Raw genomic sequence first — 27,331 nt, 5'->3', positions numbered from 1 at the left:
TACATATAAAGAACTCACAGACAAACTTACTGTACATTTCAGTACTAAGCGTCATATTGTAGCAGCACGTTACGAATTTTTTAAGAAAGAGATGGCACATGGTCAAACACACAAAGAGTGGGTAGCCGATCGCTCGTGAATGTCAATTTGTGTGTTCTGCACAAGGTTGTTTGTCCAACTACGTAGATGAAATGATCCGGGATCAGATCATCGTTCATACCATGTATGATGCAGTACGGGCAGCTGCTCTTCAAAAGCACCAGCCGACTCTTGAAGATGTGCTCATGGTTGCGGAGACCTATGAGACAACGACAAAAACCGTTGGAACCCTTAAAGACAAGAAAGAGAGTCAAGTTCCACTAAACGCGATCCATACATTCAAAAAGTATCAGAATAAACCGAACAAAGAGAAATAGTGCAAAAACTCGTGGAAGTCGTGTTCTGGGTGTGGAACGTCTCACGATAGAGAGAGATGCAAGAATGTTCCAGAGAATTTTTCGCATATACACACATTCCAATACCAATACTAGGCAAATTGCACACTGTCGCAAAGTGTGCGCGAAAAGTCGAAAATATTGTAATTATTGTGACTAGTAAAAGAGACGAAGCCAATCTTTTCGGAACAGATTTATTTAAAAAATTTGGATTCGACATTGTCCAAATATGTAAAATTTATGAGCAAGAAAATATTCGAATTAACGATCTTTGCTGCAAATATAAGTCAGTGTTCGAGCCTGCCATGGGTACCATAAAAGATTTCAAAGCCAGCGTATTTTTAAAATCTACGGCAACACCCAAATTTTGCAAAAGCCGTCAAATTCCATTTGCTCAATTGGAACATTTTAAAGCCGAAGCAAATCGTCTCACGGAAGCCAATATCTTGAAACCGATCAAATTTCTGGGCATCCCCCATTGTGTTAGCACCTAAGCCAGGTGGAGCCATTCGGATTTGTGGTGACTTTAAGCAAGCAATTAACGTACAAATCGACATAGAGCGATATCCATTACCAACAAAAGAGTCCCTATTTCACATTATTCGTCATGGTAAGCAATTCAGCAAAATAGACATAAAAGACGCCTATCTTCAGATGAAACTAGATGAGGCAACCAAGCAGTTTATGGTCGTCAACACGCCATTGGGCCTATTTCAATATCAGCGCCTTCCGTATGGAATTGCCAGCGCACCGGCAATCTTTCAGAGATACCTTGAGCAACTTCTAAAAGGAACAGAAGGTTGTGGCAACTACCTAGATGACATCATCATCTCAGCTCCAACAAGCGAAGAAAATCTAAAACGAATCGAGCAAGTTTTGAACATACTTCAAGAAAACTGTATCAAATGCAAAAAGAAAACTGCTTCTTTTTTAAAGACGAAATCGAATACTTGGGAAGACGGATTAGTGCTGCTGGAATTTTGCCAGACACATCCGGATTAGAAGCTGTACGACTATTAAAACCGCCCTCAAATTTAAAGCAATTGGTGGAAGCATTCATGGGTAAAGTAAATTACTATTGCAACTTTATACCAAACTTTTCACAGTTGGCAGCACCTTTAAACCAACTTCGTAGAAAAAATGCAAAATTTTATTTTGGTCCGAATCAACTACAAGCCTTTTCAGCTCTGAAGTCTCACATTATTAACGCAACGCAACTGGCGCATTTTGATGAAAACTTACCTATCGTACTCGCAGCAGACGCATCATCTTTCGGCTTCGGAGTAGCCTTTTCTCATATTCAACACGATGGTCAAGAGAGACCCATTGTTTTTGCTTCGAAAACACTCGACAAACATCAAGAGAAATACAGTCAAATAGAAAAAGAGGGATTGTCAATAATTTTTGGAGTTAAACGATTTCACCAATATCTGTATGGGAGGAAGTTCATACTGTTAACCGATCACAAGCCGCTTGTATCGATCTTCAATCCTGGGAAACATCTTCCATTGATGACTTCAAACAGACTACAACGTTGGGGTATCATTCTAATGGCTTATAATTTTGATATCCAGTATCGGGCAACATCTGCACATGGCAATGCCGATGCTCTTTCCCGACTATCAATTGGAACTGATATAGAATTCGATAAGGAGGAGGAAGCTTGCAACTTAATAAGGGAAATCAATCCACCGGTTAATGCAGAAACCATTCTCAAGCAACTATTACATGAGGGACAAGAAAACATGTTTGGTGGCCTGCCATTGATGAAGACATAAAAAATCTAGCGCAGTCATGCATCTGCAAGAGCAACAATCCAGCGCCACCACGACAATACCAGAGTTGGCCTACAGCAACCACAGCTTGGGAGCGAATCCACATCGACTTCGCTGGCCCAATATTCGATGCCATGTGGTTAATTTGTGTAGACGCATTCTCGCAGTTCCCGTTTACTGTTCAAATCGGCAACAACCGCGAACACAATCTCAGCTTTGTCTTCAATTTTTGCAATCGAAGGATATCCTAAGACTATGGTCAGCGATAATGGACCGCAGCTAACATCTGAAGCATTCAAAGAGTTTTGCATACTCCATGGAATCAAGCATATAACAACAGCACCATTTCATCCAGCCTCTAATGGATTGGCTGAGCGATTTGTACAATGTTTTAAAATTTCTGTCAAGAAAAATATTCAGGAAGGTTTGCCTGTACGAACAGCAGTAACGAAATATCTGGCTTACAGATTCACCCCAAATGCACAAGGTAAATCTCCTGCTGAGTTAATTCACGGTCGTTCAATTCGCACCGTATTAAGTCAACTTTGCGAAAAGCCTGTCGAAACTAAGCAAGGGTTGACAAAATACAGCACAAATCAAAAGGTATTCACCCGAAATTTCTCGAGGGGAGAAAAGTGGATCGAAGGCCCTATCGATCGACCAATTGGACGAATGCTGTACGTCGTACGTACATCAAAGGGCTTTATCAAGCGCCATTTCAACCAAATTAAACTACGAATGTCAGACAACACGTCCGAAGACAACCCGACAAAGTATTGGTTCGTTCCTGAAATACCACAACCAGCTCCTAGTTCAACACCACAATTACAAGAAGACCAGCCAGAAACGCACCACGATCTTCCGAATACCCTTCAAGAAACTGTTCATGATTCTGGTGAAAATGCAGCAACGTCGAATGAAGCTCACAATCGAAACCAATCTTCACGAAGACGTTCTGGTATACCAGTTCGACAAAGTACAAGAGCTCGCCAGGAAGTAAATCGGTTCACGCCACACGATTTCCGAAAATCTAAAAATTAATTACCGTTTATAATTTAAAGGGGGAGATGTGTTATGTATCGTTTAAAATCTAAAATAAGCATTTCCCAACATTGTTAAACCTTGTATTCTTTAGATATGGTAACATTGTTAATACAAATCAATAAACGGTCAGTCTAGCATAATCTCTCAACTAGAACACGTGTACTCCTCTACTGCGGACACAACAGGTTTTATCCCCTATCTTTAGCTTGCTATAGTGTTCGATTAACCCTGATTTAATAGCTTGGAGATTCTCAGTTATAATTTTGTATGTTTGTCTAATGAGTCTTGGGATGTTTCTCTGTTTTGGGAAAGGCATAGCGGACGTTGACGATACTACTACTACGATATAAAACCAGACCGTCTACAAACCCCAATTAGCCAGAAAGTACAAGAGCTATTGAACTCGTTAAATGCCTAATAAGTGGTTTCGCAACACGAGTTTAATAAACTCTTATAAATACGAAAACATCCGGTTTAACAACCGAAACACAAATGCAATACACCTAATTCCAATTAATTGTACCAACAAACATATATACTAAAACAGATGTATGTCAAATAAGTCTAATCAGCATAATCATGGAATATGCATTGAATTCCAAATAATTATACCAACACAAATAGATATGGAGACACATGTATGTAGCATAAGTTAATCAGCATTTTTATGTAAAAGCTTTCATTTATACATTTTGAATAAAGAGTTTTTTGTTGATTCTGGCCACTGAAATATAAACGTCGTGTTCTTTATACTTCGCCAAAAATAATTTAACCTAAACGCATTCTCCAATTCCATAATTCGCGAGCCCAACCAAATATCTGCCTACCTCCCACCCGACCGACAGAGGGGTGCAGCCGTATAACGCACGACACGAATCGCGTGGATTATGAAGCCCTTTATTTCGTTGGCGCCGAATATATTGCATCGAATCCGACCCAATGATATTGAATTTGGATTCATCTGCATATATTACTTCATTCCAGAAAAAAATTGGGCGGGAAACATGATCCTTGGCAAAGGTTAGTCGACACTATGAGCCCACTATGAAGCATGGCGGTGGAAGTGTCATGGAGTGGGCATGCATGGCGGCTTCGGGAGTTGGAATCCTGGTTTTGATCGAAGGAATAATGGACAGACATATGTATCTATCAGTTTTAAAGGATAATTTACTTCAAAGTGCAGAGAAATTGGGTCTAGAGGGCCGATTCCGTTTTTATCAAGACAATGACCCAAAACACAAATCCGGCATTGTCCAGTCCTGGTTGATCTGGGATTGTCCACATGTGGTCAGTCCTCCTGTCCAGTTTCCTGACCTTAATGTGATTGAAAATTTTTGGGCAATATTGGACATGACCATCCGGAAAAGGTCAATTTCCAATAAAAATGACCTTAAAAACGCACTAATGGAAGAGTGGGGAAAAATATCCACTGAAGTCACAAAAAGTTGGTTTCCTTGATGGAAACACGCATTAAAGAGGTCATTTAACATAATGGGGGTCCAACCAAATATTATATTAATTTATTTAGAATAATTTTTAAGGTTAAGTGCAGTGCACGAAATAAGCTGTGACATAGAAAAAGCCACTAATGTTCATTTTTTAAATTTTTAAAAGTTATTTTATAAGTAAGAAAAACAATGAAGTACCTAAATATAGTATAAATGCAACTGGGCATTCCCCTTTGTGTTAGCCGCTAAGCCAGGTGAGCCATTCGGATTTGTGGTGACTTTAAGCAAGCAGTTAACGCACAAATCGACATAAAGCAGTATCCATTACCAACAAAAGAGTCCCTATTTCACATAATTCGTCATGGTAAGCAATTCAGCAAAATAGACCTAAAAGACGCCTATCTTCAGATGGAACTAGATGAGGCAACCAAGCAATTCATGGTCGTCAACACGCCGTATGGCATTGCCAGCGCACCGGCAATCTTCCAGCGATACCTTGAGCATTTTCTAAAGGGAATAGAAGGTTGTGGCAACTACCTAGATGACATCATCATCTCAGCTCCAACAAGCGAAGCACATCTAAAACGAATCGAGCATACTTGGGAAGACGGATTATTGATGCTGGAATTTTATTTTGGTCCGAAACAACTACAAGCCTTTCCAGCTCTGAAGTCTCACATTTTTAACGCAACGCAACTGGCGCATTTTGATGAAAACTTACCGATCGTGCTCGCAGCAGACGCATAATCTTTTGCTCTCGGAGTAGCCTTTTCTCATATTCAACACGATGGTCAAGAGAGACCCATTGTTTTTGCTTCGAAAACACTCGACAAACATCAAGAGAAATACAGTCAAATAGAAAAAGAGGGATTGTCAATAATTTTTGGAGTTAAACGATTTCACCAATATCTGTATCGGAGGAAGTTCATACTGTTAACCGATCACAAGCCGCTTGTATCGATCTTCAATCCTGGGAAACATCTTCCATTGATGACTTCAAACAGACTACAACTTTGGGGTATCATTCTAATGGCTTATAATTTTGATATCCAGTATCGGGCAACATCTGCACATGGCAATACCGATGCTCTTTCTTGACTACCAATAGGAACTGATGTAGAATTCGATAATGAGGAGGAAGTTTTCAACTTAATAAGGGAAATCAATCCACCGGTTAATGCAGAAACCATTCTCAAGCATTTGAATAACGATAAAATCCTCAAACAAGTCCTGCACTACGTTTCTCTAGGATGGCCAGAAAAGTTAGAAAGTGGCAACGAAGATTTATTGCCATACTTTAATCGTAAGTTTGCCTTAACAATTAATAATCACTTACTATGTTTAAAGTCAGATGCAAATTGGAGGGTGATTCCAACCAGTCTACGTCCAAAAGTCCTTTAACTATTACATGAGGGACATTGGGGCATTGTTCGCATGAAGCCTGTTATTGATGAAGACATAAAAAATCTAGCTCGTGCAACATTTGCAAGAGCAACAATCCAGCGCCACCACGACAATACCAGAGTTGGCCTAAGGCAGCCAAAGCTTGGGAGCGAATCCACATCGACTTCGCTGGCCCAATAATCGATGCCATGTGGTTAATTTGCGTAGACGCAAACTCACAGTTCCCCTTTACTGTTCAAATGACATCGGTAACAACCGCGAACACAATCTTACCTTTGTCTTCAACTTTTGCAATCGAAGGATATCCTAAGAATATGGTCAGCGATAATTGACCGCAGCTTACGTCTGAAGCATTCAAAGAGTTTTGCATACTCAATGGAATCAAGCATTTAACAACAGCACCATTTCACCCAGCCTCTAATGGATTGGCTGAGCGAAAAAAGGACAGAAAAGTGGATCGAAGGCACTATCGATCGACCAATTGGACGAATGCTGTACGTCGTACGTACATCAAAGTCCTTTATCTAGCGCCATTTCAACCAAATTAAACCACGAATGTCAGACAACACGTCCGAGGACAACCAGACAAAGTATTGGTTCGTTCCTGAAATACCACAACCAGCTGCTAGTTCAACACCAGAATTACAAATAGACCAGCCAGAAACGCACCACGATCTTCCGAATACCCTTCAAGAAACTGTTCATGATTCTGGTGAAAATGCAGCAATGTCGAATGAAGCTCACAATCGAAACCACTCTTTGCGAAGACGTTCTGGTATACCTGTTCGACAAAGTACAAGAGCTCGCCAGGAAGTAAATCGGTTCAAGCCACACGATTTCCGAAAATCTAAAAATTAATTACCGTTTATAATTTAAAGGGGGAGATGTGTTATGTATCGTTTAAAATCTAAAATAAGCATTTCCCAAAATTGTTAAACCTTGTATTCCTTAGATATGGTAACATTGTTATTACAAATCAATAAACAGTCAGTCTAGCATAAGCTCTCAACAAGAACACGCGTACTCCTCTACTGCGGACACAACACAGACAAACGAGATTTGAGCACTTTAGAATATCAGCTATTCACCACGACCCAGAAAGGCGCATCCTTTCTTCAATTCTACTTCGCCGTTTACCAACAGATGTCTTTAATACTAGACCAAATCGAGACACTGGGTTATACCCCCAAAACTATAGAAGCAATGGCAAAACAGGTCAGAGATAGGGCTCTAGATACCTTCGTCAGAGGTCTAAACGGAGCTCTCTCAGACAGAATGAGCTTAGCTCAACCAAGAGATCTGAGGCATGTATTGCAATTGTGCGAGATGTTGGATAATAAAAAGGCTAGAAACATTATCAGCCATCGTGACACTCGTCCACCTGCAGGCCCAAAACCCCTGCAGTATGCAAAAAATAACTTGCAACCTCAACAATTATACATACCGGCAATTCCACCCAAACCTTATAATAACAACAACTTTTATAATCAAAAACCAAAACAAATTTTCTCAAACGAATAACCCCGTATTTTTCAACGCACCACATTTGCCCCGAAGCCTCAGCCGGCACCAACTCCTATGGATGTCGACGGCTCTATTTTAACAAAATAGTTAACTACATGAACAAGCCAAACGCTAATTCACCACAACAATTTGCTCTCAAAAGAGTCAACCAGTCCACCGGAAATTTTCTCAATAAAGTACAGAGGCAATTCCATATCGAAACCGGTATGTCAGGTGAACAATATATCACCATACCGCCTCAAGAAGAGCATTACTCCCTTTTCGAATTAGTCCCATATTCTGGGGTTCGTTAATATCAACAGCAGGAGGAATATTCTACCTCACAAGGGGACAACTCAGAGTTAGTCCCGCAGTATAAAGAGGAAACCAGATCACAATCACAGAGGCCTAAACAGCCACAAATTGAGGACACCGTTAATTTTTTAGGTTAAAGTGTTTCTCTTTGCCGTACTTTGTTGTCCGGGACAAAGACGGAACCGCATACAATTTCTTAATAGATGCCGGCTCGAACAAAAACTATGTCCAACCAGAAATAGCCAAAAATGTCAAAACGAATAAACACAAGTTTTACCGTAATTGGTTACATTCTAATCACCAGCCATATCCATTTGGGTTTATTTAACGAACCCAATGAACCTATAACTTTCTTTCTATTACCTAATTTGAATCCGTTCCATGGAATTCTAGGTAATGACACACTAAGACAATTAAACGCCATCATTGATGTAGGGAAAGATCTACTATATGTCAACAGCTATAAAGTAAAGCAGATGCCAAAGCTCATCAGGTCCATACGATCAAATCAGATGAGCTCACCAATCAGCAGAAACTAGGGTTAAAGGCACTCTAGCAGAAGACCAGCTACAAGAATTACTACGAAATGGTATAATACGATCCTCACGGTCGCCCTATAATTCCCGTGTATAGATAGTTCGTAAGCCTTGGGAATAAGAAATATAGGATGGTCATTGATTACAGAAAGCTCAATGCAGTTACAGTTTCGGATAAGTATCCTATCCCCGACATCGGAGAAATGGTTGCGCAGTTGGGCAGAAATAAGTATTTCTCCGTTCTCGATCTAAAGAGTGGATTTCATCAGATTTCCCTTAAGGAATCTGATATTAAAAATATTCTGTAAATGGAGGGAAATACGAGTTCACAAGACTCCCCTTCGGCCTCAAAAACTCCCCATTAATATTCCAAAGAGCTCTCGATGACATTTTGAGAGATCTCATTGAAAGAATTTGTTACGTCTACATCGATGATATAATAATATTCAGTTAATCCGAGGAAGAGCATTTCCGATATCTAGCTCTAGTCTTTTCTACTTTGTCCGAAGCAAATATGAAGGTCCAAGTAGACAAGTGCAAATTCCTAAGACACAGCGTTGATTTCCTAGGCGTTGTAATTTCAAGTGGGGGAGTTAAAACTAATCCAGAGAAAATTCAAGCCATTAAAAAGCCATGTTAGCATACCCCGATTTTTAACAAGAGTTCCATCTAAGCACTGATGCCTCAAACTTTGCATTAGGTGCTTCTCTAGAACAGAATGGTAGACCCATTACATTTCTTTCCCGTGCGTTATCCAAAGCTGAACAAAACTATGCCACAAATGAAAGAGAAATGCTAGCAATAGTATGGGCATTCGATAAGCTAAGGATGTATGTATACGGCAAATCCAAGGTGATCATTTACACTGACCACCAGTCTCTCACTTATGCTCTTAGCCCAAAAAATAACAACACAAAGCTGAAGAAATGGAAAAGTTACCTGTAGGAATATAACTACGAGTTGAAATATAAACCGGGTAGCTGAAATGTGGTAGTCTGCTACCACTCTCTAGAAACCCTACAAGCATAAATGCTAGTAGTACGTCAGCTACTTAGTGATGAAAGCTCAGGTCATGAACTCATTCCAGCAATGGAAATTCCCATTAATGTCTTTAAAAACCAATTGTTTATCCTCACTGGTGATAATGAATCCACCACCTCTGAAATACCGTTCCCTACATATCACAGACATACAATAGTGAGAAGCAATTATTCCGAAGAAGATCTTGTAACCATCTTGAAAGAAAAAATGGATCCTCGAATAGTAAATCGTATTTTCACTTCCGAAAGTATCATGGGAAAAATTCAACAAATATTTCCGAAGCATTTTAGGAATTACAAGGCAAGATTTACACATATTCAAACTATAGATGTCCATAATCAGATTCAACAACAAGATATCATAATAAAAGAACACCTTAGAGCACATAGAAATTCTGTTAAAAATAAAAAACAAATTTTATCTGAATATTTTTTTTCCCGGTATGAAGAAAAAGGTAAAATCAATAGTAAACTCTTGCCAAACGTGCAAACTCTCTAAATACCAAAGACACCCACCAAATCAAGAAACACAACCAACTCCTATTCCGACATTCCAGGCGAAATTATCCATATAGATTTATATTCCACACAAAATAAGATCATTTTAACCGCAATAGAGAATTTTCTAAGTACGCGCAAGTTAAACTCGTAAATTCAAAATCAGCAGAACACCTTAAAGTACCCTTACGTGAGTTATTGATAAACTTCGGTATGACAAAAGCCGTGGTAATGGATAACGAAAAGGCTTTAAATGCATCAATAAAATTTCTTTTGAATAATCAGTTAGGGATACAAGTCCACACTACTCCACCATATACATACTTCATCTAGCAACGGCCAAATAGAAAGATTTCATTCCACATATACAGAAATAATGAGTTGCTTGAAGCTACAGCACCCGGAATAAAACCATCCACAGTCCCACCAACAAAAAGCCAATAGAAGCATTTTTTGCAACAAATTTAATCCATATACCAGAAAATTTAGCACTTGAAAGGAAAAAGATTTCAAATAACATTTTAAAGAAACAAAATAAAGACCTAGGGTACCACAATAAAACAAAAAAACCCGTCAAAATCTACGATCCTGGTGAAATCATCTACGTTAGGATTAATAAACGGCTAGGCTCGAAAGTAAAGTCTAGATATAAAAAAAAATAGTAGCCGAAGATCTTAATACCAAGATTAAAACCAGGTCAGTCAGGATAGTTCATAAAAACCACTTGAAGTATTGATAAACATCCTCTTCCGACAGATTGCTCATGTTACCACTTTGCTGGTGTCACACAACCATACTAGACTACACTAAGTCAAGAGTGGTCATGTTGAAAACCGGGTTAGCGGAGCGCCAGAACGGAACCTTTAAAATCATTCAGCCGAAGAAATTCAGAATTAAAAGATCGCTTGATGTACTTGGCACGGCTTGAAAATGGTTAGCGGGCACAACCGATCATGAAGATCATAAAATTGTGGTAGATAAGATCAATGAACAATTGGAAATCAATAATCGACAGGTCATAATTAATATTCTAATAAAAAATAAGATAAACGATTTAATTAAGATAACTAATACTATATTAATTAAAGGTAAACCCGAATACAATAATAAGTCTAAAGAAATTGAAACATCCAAATTTAAATTGAGTCTTTTAAGAGAAGAAATAAGTTAAGCACTTCTATCATGACAAAGAGTTAAGTACCTATACCATAGCATGAAAGACATAAACCCAAGTCCGTCAACACATGCCCATTAACCGCATGCTCATTGGCCGACCCTATTTCATCATCACATGCAATACCTATTGGTCGACCCCACTTAATTGTCACATGCCCATTAGTCGCATGATCGCCTATCCCAAGTAACAGTCCGATCGCTAGGATAAACAACAAGCCACCCCACTTAATCGTCAAATGCCAATTTGTCGCATGATCGCCTATCCCAAATAACAGTCGGATTGCTAGGATAAGCAACAAGCCTGATACACAGAACCACTCCACAAATTTCGGCAAGAAACAAAAAATGGTCCTGAACACTTGTGTAAGCAAAGAATGGTCCCACGCACTTAGTGGTCTAATGGACTCAGCCATCGCTGCCGGCTGCGACGATGTCAATTACCCAAGCTTTCATCCAACATAATCGATTCATAGAAAATTAGTCTTTAGCCTAAGTTCAAATCATCCGGTAACTTCGCTTTAGCTCCGCGGAATTCACTCAGTCAGAATCTTTCAGTGACTTTAAATAATAACTTTTTTATACCATTGCAAAAAGGGTATATTAATTTTGGTCAGAAGTGTGCAACGCATAGAACGAAGCATCTCCGACCATACAAAGTATATATATTCTTGATCAGCACGACGAGACGAGTTCAACTAGCCATGTCCGTCCGTCCGTCCGTCCGTCTGGATCAACGCAAACTCCTCCTAGACCGTAAGAGCTACAGAGCTGAAATTTTGCACGTAGGCTTGTATATACTGCAGGCGTTGTATATCTCGGATTCAGCCGGATCGGACCACTATATCATATAGCTCCCATACAAACCCCAAAGTCACGAACAGTGACTTTTCTCAATAACTTCGTTATTTTCTATGCTATTATCGTGAAACTTAATATTAGAGAGTTTACTACGCCTATAAGCGACTATGCCAAATTTGATCAAGATCGGGTGACTATATAATATAGCTCCCATACAAACGGCCAAGTCACGAACAGTGACTTTCTCAATACCTTCGTTATTTTCTGAGCTATTGTCGTGAAACTTAATATTAGAGAGTTTACTACGCCTATAAGCGACTATGCCAAATTTGATCAAGATCAGGTGACTATATCATATAGCTCCCATAGGAACGATTGGTCGAAAACAGTGTCTTTTGTAAATAACTTCGTTACTTTTAACGCGATTGCTTTTAAATTAAACATTTCTTAATTTAATATATCTGTTAATGACTGTGCCGAATTTGATAAAGATCGGGTGACTATATCATATAGCTCCCATAGGAACGATCGGTGGAAAACAGTGACTTTGATCAATATCTTCGTTATTTCCTATGATTGTAGGCCTTTCTTTCTCAAGCTTAAACCTTTTTAGATAAAACGTTCTTCCACATTGATGGCTAATAGGTAAGGATAGAGTTACCAAAAAAGTTGCAAGGGTATACAAACTTTGACGCGGTCGAAGTTAGCCCCGGCCCTCTGGTTTTTTTATACCGTGAGTGAAGGAATTGTTTAATTTGTTTACATTGATGTGTGCACATAAACATATTCACATAAATACACAGCTAAGCATGATCATATATGTATGTACATTTATGTATAAGTTAACAATTAACACATTACATAAGTTGTATCAGCGCGCTAACCGGACACTTTTGTTTTGCTGCAAGAGTTTCCGTTATCGCCAAAGATTTGCTGAGTCGGCTTGCCGACCATGACATTGTGGCGTGATGCGAGTTTTGGCTTAGCTTAAGTGTTTTAAGAAATCAGTTTTGTTTACAGCGCTCTTCCAATAAGTCGCTTAAATAAATATTCACTCCGGCACTTAGCCGTTAAATAATTTGTTTTATTGTCTGAGCCCGAGGCCAGCAATAAGAGGCACAGTTCGCCTCTCAACCTAATCTTCACCCACAACAGAAACTGAGGATATTAATTGGCGCCCAACTAGTGGTCGGACTCCACAACCAATAACAACTAAAACAGCAGCACATTAGCTGTAACAACCAACAGCAATTAAGACAGCAGCGCGGGAGCTGCGAGTGACCAAGCTTATAAAGAAATTTTTTTTTGTGTTAGTTGAATCATGTAAGTGGATACTCTAGCCAAAATTCTTCTTCAAATACAAAAGCCTTAATTTTTTATAAAAATTAGTTAGTACTTGTGAGTATTTTATATTGCAACAGATCATAATTAATAACAATAATCTGAACCAGGTTTCTGAAACACGTGAGAGTGACTGCCTTGAGAATTCTAGTTAAAACAATTTATCATCCAGATCGTTAATAAAATTACTTTGTGTTACTTTCTATGTGTCTAAAATTGTGCTATAACAATACATACAGTTCTCGTGGTTCAGAGCTACGACGTAATTCGATCCATCTTTTGACGGCCCGTTTTGCTTTTCGCGGCCACTGGCCTGCGCATGTTTCAGTTCAGCCAATATAGAACACCTCGCAAGCAGTTTAGCGACTCAGATTCCGACTGTGACATTCGCATCGGAGCCTCGGCTACAAGACTTCTCCCTGCAGTTTCCCCCCATTAGGTAAAATGGATCCAGATCAGCTTAGAGAAATACTAAGGTCGGCTGTCAGAGGGAGCGAGCATTGACTCAAATAGCAGCAGCCAACGTTGCCGCCCCCCCAAGTAGTAGCATATGCTGCTATAGGAATTAGAAACGACATTCGCTGTGACGAGCCACTAGATGCTGTCAAATGTTTACCTGAGTTTGCAGGAGTACAGGAAGCTTATGTATCTTGGAGGCAGGTAGCATTAGCCGCTTACGAGATCTTCACACCACATAATGGCAGTTCTCGTCATTACCAGGCTGTTATCATTATATGAAGCAAGATCAGGGGCCCCGCAGACGCGGTGCTGGTCTCATTTGGCACTGTATTGAATTTTGATGCGATAATAATCGCCTAGATTTCACATACAGTGACAAGAGACCAATTCATGTACCTTGAGGCAAGGTGGCCTGTCCCTGCTTCAGTATTATGACGAGGTAGAGGAGAAACTCACTCTTCTCACTAACAAAGTTAACATGTCCTATGAGGCGGCTTATGTGAAAAGTTCCGTGACGATGCGTTTCGTGTGTTCATAACGGGTCTCAAGCACAGTCTTACAGATGTGCTCTTTGCAGCAAAGCCCAGAGACTTGCCTTCAGCGCTAGCTCTCGCGTAAAAAGTTGAGTCAAATCATGAAAGGTATACATTCGCAGCTAATTTCGCAAGAAGTCTAGAAGACAAAGAGCGCAAGCCGCATGCAAAAGCGCAGGGTCACCAACAGGAGAGGCATTCGCAACAAGCCGAAACACAAGCTAGCGGTACCATGAATCCACACTTTAGCAAGCAAAGCAAGGCCCCAGTGCAGACTGACCAAAGAAGCAGCAGGCAGCACAATAGTAATGGCGCCGGTGCCCATGGAGGTCGATCCTTCCTTCTCATGGGTTTTGCATTCCACTCAGGCCCCTGCTCACGCGAATCGGAAGAACACCGCATCCAACCGCACAGGTGGTCAGAAAAATCAGCAAAGATTGAATCACGTCACGCAAGACGCGGGACAGGAAGCGGAGGTGTACGCTGATGCCACCTCTAGCGCAGCGGCACAAATCAATGACGATGCTAGTTATGACTCTGATGCCCTCAATTTTTTAGAAGTAAATCCCTGCTACCCGTCATCAGACGAAGAATAGCAGGGACTCACATGCGATTCCTCATAGACACGAGCGCGGCCAAGAATTTCATTCGGCCACATGAAGGGTTAAAAGGCGTCCACTCTGTCAACTTTTGATGGGATTGTAGGCCTTGACCTGCTAAAGCAGCAGCTGCTTCGCTATGTCTAGCTTCAGGACAGCTTAAATGGGGCACGGAGGTCGAACAAAGCACCTTCCACACGTGCAAAAATGTAAATTTTACAAATGTAGACTGTGCAGAGGCATCCCAATTAGCTAGAAGTTCCTCTTTGAAAATGCTAGAGACCAGACAAAAGGCCTTTGGAGACCCAGACGAGGCGTTGCCGTATATCACATCAGTCGTACCATTAGGACCACAGATGAGCAACCGATCTATGCCACGCTTTACCCATATCCAATGGGAGCAGCTAAGTTCTTTAATAAAAAAAAATCAAAAATCTGCTAAAAAATGATATAATTCAAAAGTCAGTCTCTCCCTACAACAACCCAATATGGGTAGTAGACAAGAAGGGCACTGATAAAGCGGGCAATAGGAAAATAAGGTTGGTAATGGACTTTCGTAAACTTAACGAAAGAACCGTGCCTGACAAATACCCTATGCCAAATATATCAATGATATTGGGGAATTTGGGAAGAGCCAAATTCTTTTCAACATTAGATCTCAAGTCTGTTTATCACCAGATCATACTCGCTGAACGCGACCGTGAAAAACCTTATCTCTGTAAACGGGGGAAAATACGAGTTCAAAAAGCTCCCCTTTGGATTAAAGAAGCAGCAAGCATCTTCCAAAGAACCATCGACGACATACTGCGAGAGCAGATTGGCAAATTTTGCTATGTTTATGTCGACGTAATCATCTTTTCAGAAGATGAGAATTCCCACATTAAACACGTGGATTGGGTCCTAAAAAGCTTACACGAAGCAAACATGAGGGTCTCCGTCGAAAAGTCACGATTTTTTAAGAAAAGCGTGAACTTTCTTGGTACCAGTTTACACAACGACGAATCCTGAAAAGGTTAAGGCAATACACGAGTATCTAGAACCTAAAACACTGTTCGAGGTCAGATCATTTCTAGGCCTCGCAAGTTATTACAGATGTTTCATTAGGTACTTCCCCGCAATAGCAAGACCCATCTCCAATATTTTGAAAGGTGAAAATGGAACAGTCATTAAGCATAGGTCCAGAAATATTAAGGTTCAATTCTCTGAAGTGCAGCAAAGCGCGTTTTAGAAGTTGCGCGACATTTTGTCATCTGAGGATGTAATGCTCAGGTACCCCGATTATAAGAAGCCATTCGGTCTAACGACCGATGCTTCGGCTCACGGCATAGGTGCAGTCTTGTCTCAAGAGCGTCGTCCTATAACAATGATTTCAAGAATATTGAAGGACAACGAGGTAAACTATGCGACAAATGAGAGAGGGTTATTGGCCATCGTATGGTCACTTGCCAAGTTAAGGCATTATTTGTATGGGGTGAAAGACATTAATATCTTCACTGACCATCAACCCTTGACTTTCGCAGTTTCGGAATCCAATCCAAATGCGAAGATCAAAAGGTGGATCAAAAGCGCGCATTGACGAGTCTAATGCACGTATCTTCTATAAACCTGGCAAGGACAATCTTGTTGCGGATGCCTTGTCAAGACAGCAGCTCAACGATGTGAATGAACAAGAAATTGAGTCCTGCGCAGCAACGATCCACAGTGAGGTATCTCGCACCAACACCATTGAGATAACAGACAAACCCTTGAATTGTTTTCAAAACCAAATAGTGCTAGAAGAGGAGCGTTTACCTTTAAAACGAAGTTTTATTCTTTTTGGAAACGCTACTTGATCAGCTATACTTCCATCGAATCGCTGCTAGACGAGCTCGATGATGTAATTTCACCCAAATCCGTAAATGCTCTCCACTGTAATTTACACACGCTTGCAATGATACAAGATTAATTGGTTCGTAGATACCCGGCCACAAAGTTCTGGCATTGCAAAAATCGCGTAGTGGATGTAATTGCGTTGGGAGATAGAAGGGAAATCCTCACAGCCGAGCATAATAGGAAAACATTGGAAAATATTAAGCAGGTACTCGGAGTACTACTTTCTAAAGATGGCAAGAATGGACAATGAAATAGTACAAAATTGCAAAACATGTGCTAGGGCTAAATATGATAGACACCCCAAAAAACAAGAGCTTGGAGAGACACCGATCCCCTCACATGTAGGAGAGATGTTACACATAGACTATGGGGTCAGCATTTCAAATGCACCACCATTGCATAGCATCTCGAATGCACAGGTTGAGCGCTTTCACAGCACTCTGTTAGAGCTAGCTACAACTGAGTACAATAAGTCGATCCACTCGGTCATCGACCAGAGACCAGTTGATGTGGTTCAGGCCTACCCAGATGAGCCACAAGAAAAAATACAAGAAAAGATCAGAAACGATCAGATGCTCATAGCTAGGGAGAACGCAAATCGGTAGAACAGGGTCTTCGACGTTGGTGACAAAGTTTTGGTCAAGTCCAACCGACGGCTTGGAAACAAACTCACACCTTTATGCGATGAGAAGGCAGTGGAAACAGACCTGGGGACCGAGGTCCTCATTAGAGGGAGGGTGGTCCACAAGGACAACCTATGGTGACTCCCTTGTTTTTTTTGTACACCTTTTTTTAAGCCACTAGGCAAACTCGTATAAGTTAGATAAAGTTGTTCAACTATATGCGTGCCAGGTACATTTCCATCGTCGACGGCGAAATCTTGGTATGGGAGAAATACGCCCCTGCCAGGCACTCGGCAAACCTCTCAGAGTACCCGCGAATGTTGAAAGAAACAGTCACATTAATTGACATGTTTCCGCTATCCCACATGAAAAAACTTCTAAGTGTGGACACGGCACATCTACAAGACCTATTGGAGGCGTTAGGCACGCACCATAGAGGAGCTTAGATTTCCTAGGATCCATACTAAAGGTTGTGGCGGGTACACCTGATGCCGATGATTTAGAGCAGACTAGGTTTACTGAAATGCAATTAATAAAGCCAATAATAGACAAATAGAAATAAACACTAGAGTTCAGGACCAGCTAACATTGTTAGCCCAAACATTTTGGACCACTCAGATTTGAAATCATTTTGGCTATAGGAACCCACCAACACTCCCTTAGGAGATCTTATGTCCGTTGCGTCCGTAAAAGTTCTTTAATCCATTAACACCATACACTTTAAATTAAATTCCGCAAGATTAAAAGAGCTTGCAGAAAGATCACGATTTATCCTGTCATCCACAAGAACTTCATAGTGCGATTGCTTGACAACGTCATAGCCGAATGCGATGGAGAAACCCACACACTGCAGAGTTGCTCCGCTTCACCTGGAGCCACATTTTGTCGTTTGGCTTTGGAAAGTTCATGTGCCAAAGAGCTTCATGCAGATGTCACGGCACACTGCGAGATCCAGCCGAGCAACCTGGAAATAATCACCCATGTAGATGACGGAATCATCATCCTCAACGACGGGTCCGCAAGGATTCAGGTGGAGAACGGCACTGAGATCCAGGTACAAGGCACGCATCTCATAACGTTCGGAGACCGAGTCGCAATTAATGGGACTCTGTTTTACAATCACAACAACATGCGCAATAGAGTCCCGGGTATTGCCAATTCTCCCTTGCTGAACATCACTGCCACCCAAGATGTCCTCAGCCTCCCTTACCTTCATCGTTTGAATGAACGTAATCTGGAGGTGATACAGCAATTCGAGAAAAACGCCGGAACTGATCAAGCTTATCGTGTGGAGCCATATGTTGTGCTTTAATCTGCTTTGGCCTCACTCTTTGTCGATTTATCAGTGCAAAGGAGTCTGCAAAGCAGTTACGAGAAGTTGTCGCCGAGATCGGGTCGGCCGAGGACGGCCTTATACTTGAAGGGGGAGTAGTTAACAATTAACACTTAATATAGGATATTTTATAAGTTTATAATCAACCCTCGCGTGCTCTATAAGTTAAGTAACAGCCCTCGCAACTGCGACATTACATAAGTTGTATCAGCGCGCTATAGCTGCAATGGTCAGCGACGGTAACCGGACACTTTTGTTTTGCTGCAAGAGTTTCCGTTATCGCCAAAGATTTCCTGAGTCGGCTTGCCGTTTTTTTTTTTTTTTTTTTTTTGTTTTTTTTAATCTTTATTAACTATTATTGAAAATTTTTCTCTTACACTTAGCGCACACACTTTTGAAAGGAATAAACTGCATTTGTAACTTTTATGGGCATATGTATGTAGCTTTATCTAGCACTGGATATATTTTTTGTAACTTATGTATATTATTATTGTCACATTCACACACTCTGCTTGCATATAAAAAATCACTTTGAATTTTGTAGATTTATTTAAATGTATACATATGTATGTGTAAAATTTTGAAAATTGCGAGGAAAAAATCTTGGAGTAGGCGAACAAATTTGTATATAAATTTGGTACAAAATTTGTATTCTCTTGAAGACGAAAAGAGAAATTAAATGCAGGAATTATGCGCGAAAGTAATTTCTTGTTTAGGAAAATCAAAGGAAGTCAATTATATGTACAGTGGTGGTCAGCGGGTAAGCCCTTTTTTTTTTTGATTTTAAATTTGATTTTCTCGGCTACCAAGAAATTTAATGAAGAAATTTTTTCAGTTATTTGGTGGTTATTTGTATTTAGATGATTACACGTAATTTTTGTCATGCCAGCTTTAGACGCTTTTTTTTACAGGTGCGTTTAAAAAAAGCTCCCCCAAAATTTTTTACAATAATTTAGCCCTGTCATTCCAAAATATTTAATATTATAGTTAGACATGTGTATTTTTTTAAAAAGTTGTAGATCTAGGTAATCTAAGATAAACTGCATACCAAAAATTTTCATTTTAGCCCCAGAATTTGTTTTGGGACCCATCGAAATTTCGGGATTTTGTATGTAATTCTTGAAGTCTCTTTGTTTGACGACGTTTTACGATACCAATTTAAACTAAAGTAATATTTTCTTATTCTAAGTTTGAAAGTAAATTCATAAAAATCCGACAAAAATTAGATTGATTTCATCGCCCATACTTAAAAAAAACTAGAACTAGGAAAATTTCCCACACATCCTCAAATGTCAAAATGTAATATCAGGGCACCACTTTTATCCATCTGTAAGTTATTATAAGATTATTGGTTTAAAAAGACCAAAATTTCCCAAGCAGATAACTGCCCACCTCCCACCCGAACGACCGAGGGGTGCAGCCGTATAAAGCACGGCACGAATCGCGTGGACAAATACACAATAGAAAAAACAGACAAACCAATAATACTATAGCTATCTATTAACTAAATGGGATAGGATAGATGTTTTAAGCATATTAATAGAAAACTCTGAGCCGATTACAGGGAATAGAAGGTTGTAATCAGAGCAGAGTACCCTAAAAGGTTCATGCAAGGCATAGTTACAAGAACGACGACTAAGGGATAAAGGTATTAAATGATGTCTACTCCGTCTACACCGCAAGATTTACCTGAGCTAATAACTCGGGCGAGTCGATATCACCAATTACGAGCTTGTGCATAAAAATGACACCAAGCATAATTCTACGGTTAGTTAGGGACGGAAGGTTAATCAAGAGAAGTCTACTAGAATACGAAGGCAAATTGACATTGCGATCCCAGCTTAAGCCACGAAGAGCAAATAGCAAGAACTGCTTTTGAACGGATTCAAATCTAATCTGGTGCGACTCATATTGAGGTGACCAAATGCAAGATCCATACACTAAAATAGGACGGACTAATGAAGTAAAAAGAACTTTAGTTGTATAGGGGTCGTCAAATTCTTTTGACCATCTTTGAATCAAACCCAGAACACTCATGGCCTTTGCGACCGTGGTGGAAATATGGGTGTTAAAATTTAACTTATGGTCCATTAGTACGCACAAATTATTCATATAATTTAGACGTTCTAAAGGACTATTGTTTAGAAAAAAAGTGACCAGTTGAGAAGAGTTACGAAAAAAAGTCATTACCTTACATTTGGTAGTGTTAAGATTTAGTAGATTAAACTGGCACCAGGATTGAAAGTTTTTAAGATCAGCTTGTAGCCGACTAAATGAATCTGTATCTTTATGAGTAAGACAAAGCTTGACATCGTCAGCATACATAAGCACACGCGAATGAACAATGACTGATGGAAGATCGTTAATGAATAGTGTGAAAAACAGAGGGCTACCTTGAGGTACACCAGAAGTCACAGGAATGAAATTGGAAAAAGAAGACTTAAAAAGTACCTTCTGTTTTCTATTTGTTAAATATTCTCGAACCCAAGAAAAGAAAAGGGGTGGAAATCCAATGTCGTTCAGTTTAGAAAGTAATAGAGTATGATTAACAGAATAAAAGGCTTTGCTGAAGTCAGTGTATATGACATCAGTTTGTTCAGCATTTTTGAACCCCTTGATAATTATAGAGGTAAATTGTAAAAGGTTAGTGGTTGTAGACCTACGTTTCACAAGCCCATGTTGGGATGGCGAAATAATAGAGCTGCAAAAATGTTGCAATTGAGAAGTTATAATTTTCTCAAAAGCTTTCGGAATAGCGGACAATTTTGAGATACCCCTATAGTTAGAGGCTTCGGACTTTTTGCCATTTTTATGCAGAGGAATGATATACGACTCTTTCCAAATAGATGGAAAAGAGGAAGATTCGACAGACAATAGAAACAATTTTAAAATGGGTTTACATAATGCGTTTGCACAGAAACTGAGTCCACATCCAGGTAGACCATCTGGCACCGGTGAATAATTAGGTTTAACTAGTTTAAGTTCGCTAAGAAGAGAACTTTCATCAATCACTGGATTGAAAATGCATTGAATTCTAAATGATAAGGATACGGACTTGCTCGATATTCCGTTGAGGAATTGGTTGTTATTTTGAAAAGACAAAAAAGATGGGTGCACAGAGGTCTTACGTTTAGAATTAACAAAATTATAAAATTGTTTGGGGTGTCAGAAGAAAACTGATGCTTACACCGCTGATGATAATTCTTATAGCATTGTGTATTAAGCATCATGAATTTTGAACGAGCGACTGTATACAGAGCATAATCTGATGAACGACGTGTTTTTTGAAACTTCTTATAACAACAAAGAAAAGACGAACAGCTGAGTACATATCTCTACAATTGTACAGATAAGACCAATCGGTAGTAGTAATGTTTTCATTAAGGCTGGAAAAGTCAGTCTTACGAAAGCACCTAGTTAGAGGTAACTCATTTGAACCAAGTAATGGTAAAAGCAAGGGCAGATCAATTTTTAAATTTAATGTAGGGTGAAATTTGTCTTTGCGAAGAACAGCATCAACAGCTATCAGAACGCCACCACCTATGCGAGAAATCCGGTCACGTCTGAATATAGAAAAGTTTGTGGAAAAAACCGATGCATCAGCAATATCAGGTTTTAGCCACGTCTCTGTAAAAGCTAGAATGTTATGCTCAAAAGAAAGACTATCTACATAGAGATTAGGAAGTTTAGATTTCAGTCCTCTAACGTTCTGGTAACCCAAGTTAAAGGACGAAGCTAGTTTTTTGACACACCAGCAGATGCAGGCAGGTATAGTATTATTTGTTGTTGTTGGCATGCGAATCGGTAGCCGATTTTTCTTCTTTACAGTATATTTCTTAACTATTATATGTTTCGGCCAAAAATCTTCTCGACATATAATGTCGAAGATATCGGCAGAAACACTAATTTTAAAGGACGAAATGTCCCGAGAATAAGAAAATTTAAACTTTTCCACCGCAATATTCGAGACGTTAACTTTCTTCCGAATATAGGCTATTACATCATCAGATGTGACAACAGGGTCTAGCCAAGAAACAAATATATGTTTCTTTGGTGGTATGACAACGAGAGGCTGCGGTCCCGAAGCGTCAGCCGCAGCAGTAACGTTGGAAAAGTCACCCACTGCAGCAGTCAACTTGTTTACGGGGCCCTCGATACTTTTAGAACTATCGGCAATATCCATTGGAATGGGTAATTGCCCGGACACAGCGGACACTACAATAGGCATCGTTTTTAAGAGATCGTTCCCAGGTGATACCGGTAATTCCTTACTAATCGCATTCACAACCGGGCTCTCAAACGATATCAATTGCTGTACATTAGGAGTGGACGGTGCATGAGGCCGGTCGGGAACGATAAGAGATGCAGGCGGATCAAAAGATAAAAAAACACCCCAAGGACTGGTTCTTTTACGTTTCGGAGACTCATTCATAAGCGATAAGCTTGTGAACTGAGTCTCCACCGCAGTAAACTCCGCTTGGAGTTTGTTAAATCCTGCTCTTAAAGTGTCAAAACTATCTCTAGTCCGCCTCATGACGAGCGCATCTAATTCACTACCTCCCGGCAAGCATCACATCCATATTTTAAGCCACCACCTTTAGCAATAGACTCCTTGATTCTGCCTGTGTAACCTGCACACTTGACGTGAACCGCATTGTCACACAACCAACAAAGAATATAATCATGGGAGTCAACCGCATTATTTATTTACTTATTTATTTATTTAAATTTAGTAATTAAATGAAGAAGGTAGCTTAGCTTTATACAGAACTAAAGGTGTTTTATTTGCCAGCTATGCCCCGATTCACAGCCAATGTGGTCAGGAATGAGTTGCAGCCAATCCAAGTCCATTGGTTTCGCTGTAGATGTTTAAAAAGTATAGCGCGAAAAAAAGTGACGGAAAGATGAGGAGAGATAAGGTGAGAAAGGTTGTTAAAAGATTAGCAAAGAACACGAAAAGGTTCGTGAAGAGAGTAGTTAGTCAGACATCTACTAAGGTGAATAGGAAAACAGTTTCTGGTACGACGTGAGGGAACACAAAAATACAGCGTATCTAGTAAATTGGTAGAAATGACTTCGCCGTTGACTAGTTTATGGAGAAAGAGAATGCCAGAAACAAGCCTACGGTTATAAAGTGAAGGAAGATTAATAAGAAGAAGTCTGTCAGAATAAGAAGGTAGGCGAAGACTCGGGTCCCAATTTAGACCGCGTAGCGCAAACTTAAGGAATGCTTCTGTACTAACGAAGTGTATAAAACCTTTGTTACATAGGGATCATCAAATTCATTGGCCCAACATTTTATGAAGCCAAGAAATCTGCATGCTCTATTGACAATTGAAGAAATATGAACATTAAATGAAAGTTTTGGGTCAAACATAACGCGTAGGTCTTTGAATGATGGTACACAATCTAACAGAACAGACTTAATAGAGTAATTAGCTAGGAGCGGAGACAAACGACTGAAAGTCATAAAAGAACACTTAGAGGTATTAAGGTGTAATTTATTAACGAGGCACCAATCACAGAACGCATCGAGATCTGATTGCAAGTACTGTTGGAAAGAAGGATCATTATAGGAATAAGAAATCTTGACGTCATCCGCAATCATGAGCACGCGTGAATGAGCCAAGGCCAAAGGCAAATCATTTTTAAACAATGTAAATAATAGTGGGCCCAGATGACTGCCTTGGGGTACACCTGACGTAACTCGAACAGTTTTAGATATCGAGGAACGAAAAGACACCCTTTGGGTTCTGCCAATAAGATACGACTTTAACCAACCCAATAGTTTTGGAGAAACCCCCATGATGTTAATTTCCGCGAGAAGCATAGAATGATCAACCGTATCGAAAGCCTTACTAAAGTCAGTATAATTAACATCAGTTTGACACTTTTTACGGAAGCCATGGTGTACAAGGGTATTCAATTCTAAAAGGTTGGTAAGCGACGAACGACCTTTCATGAAGCCGCCATGCTGACAAGGAGAAATAGTGGATCTGGATAGATGTTGAAGGGAAGACGTAATAATTTTCTGAAACAGCTAAAGGTATTGCCGAAAGTTTGGCAATGCCACGGTAGTTAGAAACATCCGATTTGCTACCCTCTTTAAAAAGCGGAATACAAGTCTCACTCGATATAAAGAATAACCGAGATAATGGCTTAGATAGAGAAATCGAACACATTTTAAGGATGCAACTATACAGTGGTCCGATCTGGCTGAATCCGAGATATACAACCCCTGCAGTATATACAAGCCAACGTGCAACGGTCTAGGAGGAGTTTGCGTTGATCCAGACGGATGGACGGACATGGCTATTTGAACTCGTCTGCTGATCAAGAATATATATATGTACTATGTATGGTCGGAGATGCTTCGTTCTATGCGTTGCACACTTCTGACCAAAATTAATATACCCTTTTTGCATTCATACATGTAACAACAGTTTTTTTTTTTTAATCTGCAAAGTGTTTAACAATCGCGATCATTAATTAATTCATCGGCATAAATTATTTATGCCAAATAATTTAAATGTGCACATATGTACATGGATGTACATCCATACATACAAATGTAACAAATATATCAAGTCTTATTAGTGTTGACACTTGAGCCATTTTTTCCATCGTGATTTTCGTATTAAGCCCAAAATATTTTTTAAAGAAAAATAAGAATAATTTCATGTATGTATATAGAATTAATATTTGGTCTTGTCTCGGGGCAGTGGCAATAAACTGCTTTATACGAAATGAAGTGATTAAGTAAGCAATAGAGGGATATAGCTGAAGGGGGAGATCTAGGCATTGCGGAAGCCATCCATATGATTGAAATCAGCTTCTATTTATTGTTATTATGATGCAAATTTGTTAATAATTTGTTAAACTTGCCACACATATTACCCAGCCGGCCACTCCTGAGGCTCAGACTATCGGGCAAAGAGGCATTGGATCTCAATACAGTTTTTTCTCGCTTCTCCCTCTACAATAGTATTTATCCTTACCTCTCTACCTCCCTACTCTCAGGTGGTCGTATGCCGACATGTAGCCCTTTTCAGTCGTCGGTTGGCACTTTTTACTTTTGGTATTGGAACAACTACTGAACCAAGTACAAGTTCTGCTCACTTCAGCCAGGATACCTTCTTATTCTTCCACTTTGGAATTTTGCCGCCACTAAGACGCTCCATCAAAAGTGGGGGAAAAAGTTATAGCTTCAACATTTTCCCCTAGAAACACAATTATAATTTACATGTTTACTTTTTACATATGCCAATTGCCAATTAAAAAATTAAACATTTTTTTTGTAGGATTATCCATTAAATGCCGATGCAGCTGTGCTGATGATCCTAATGGAAATGTTTAGTAAATTGCATTCTGTTACTAGGATGACTCCGAAATACAGCATCGCATTTCTTCTGTCTGATTCCGGATTGCTACTTAACTTCCAAGGGGCAAAAAAATGGCTAGAAATAGACGAAAATTTGTCGCTACAGGTAAATGAATATATTTTGTATTATTTTATAACAAATTATATTATTTTGAGTTATTGTAAACGTTAAACATTCTCATACAAAAAACATTAAACTAAAAAACTATATACTACTAGCTGGCCCGGCAAGCGTTGCTCTGCCCCCTTTTTAACTTGCTGGCGAATTAAATGTTTAGTTCATCCATTAAATGTTCGACGTGGCAATTTTCGAATTTTTTGCTACGCTAACTTGCTAACTTAGTTTAATACTATTGAGTATACAATATTTTTTGTTTTGTTTGCAGGTGCATAAATAATTAATAATTATTTGGTGCTCCCACCCTGGAACATGCCACGTATAATTGTCCGTGAGAAAAGCACGGCTCTTTTAAATTTACCCCACACACTTGAAGGATTTGTCCTTGCGCTTTATTTATTTATTCATTGCAAATGATAAACGCACTGGGAATTGAAGACGTTTCAATTCGAATGGCATGTCAGTTGACATCAATTGATTCTCTAACAACTGTGGCGTTTCGTGTTCGTCTACGGCATTTTGAATGTGGTTTATATCGAAAGCTTTCTGCTCTCTGACGTGACGGTCGTGTTTTTGCATAGCTCCTGAGTTTTTATTAATATTTATTGTTTTTTCTCAATTTTTAATTGTGCTTAGTTTGTTTACACTTCCGCTGGTGTTGTTCGCTTGACTCCCTTGTGTTTTATTTCCATAATTCGCCAAATTAGTCAGTTAAAACAGTTTTTTCTTTTTCGTGATTAGTGTTTGGTGCATTTACATATTTTTTTTATTTTTTTTTTCTTTCGTCATTGCTTCTGCAGTTGCTCCCCTCATCGCCCCCATCATACCATCAGTGCTAGTGGCTTTGTTGTTCTCTCTGCTTTGTGCTTGTGCTTAGCTTCTCTCCCGCGTAATCACTTTTGTAAGGCCGCCTCTCAAAGCTCGGCTTATAACTGTTTTTGCACTTTCTGTTGTGCTGTGCACTCTAGCTGTCTCTTTGTTTTATTTGTAATTATTGATTATTTATCAATAATTATCTTTGTGCTGTGAATTTAATTTTTCTATATATTCTTATATATATATAATTTTTTTTGCCTTTCTTTCGGCTTTTCAATGGCTTGT

General features: G+C 39.5%; 1 protein-coding gene across 1 annotated transcript in view; it reads left to right on the top strand.

The window, feature by feature from the left end:
• LOC137586292 (BOS complex subunit NCLN) overlaps positions 1–27,331 on the top strand; it is a 192,668-nt gene that overhangs the window by 128,549 nt on the left and 36,788 nt on the right. The window contains exon 4 of the mRNA XM_068302301.1: positions 26,033–26,218. Coding sequence (XP_068158402.1) covers positions 26,033–26,218 — 186 coding nt within the window. The remainder of the gene's footprint in view (positions 1–26,032; positions 26,219–27,331) is intronic.

This window comes from Drosophila tropicalis, unplaced genomic scaffold (genome assembly GCF_018151085.1).
Source record: "Drosophila tropicalis isolate 14030-0801.00 unplaced genomic scaffold, ASM1815108v1 contig_979, whole genome shotgun sequence".
Lineage (NCBI taxonomy): Eukaryota > Metazoa > Arthropoda > Insecta > Diptera > Drosophilidae > Drosophila > Drosophila tropicalis.
Note: the sequence above shows the minus strand (reverse complement) of the source record. Positions and strands in the feature narration are given on the sequence as shown.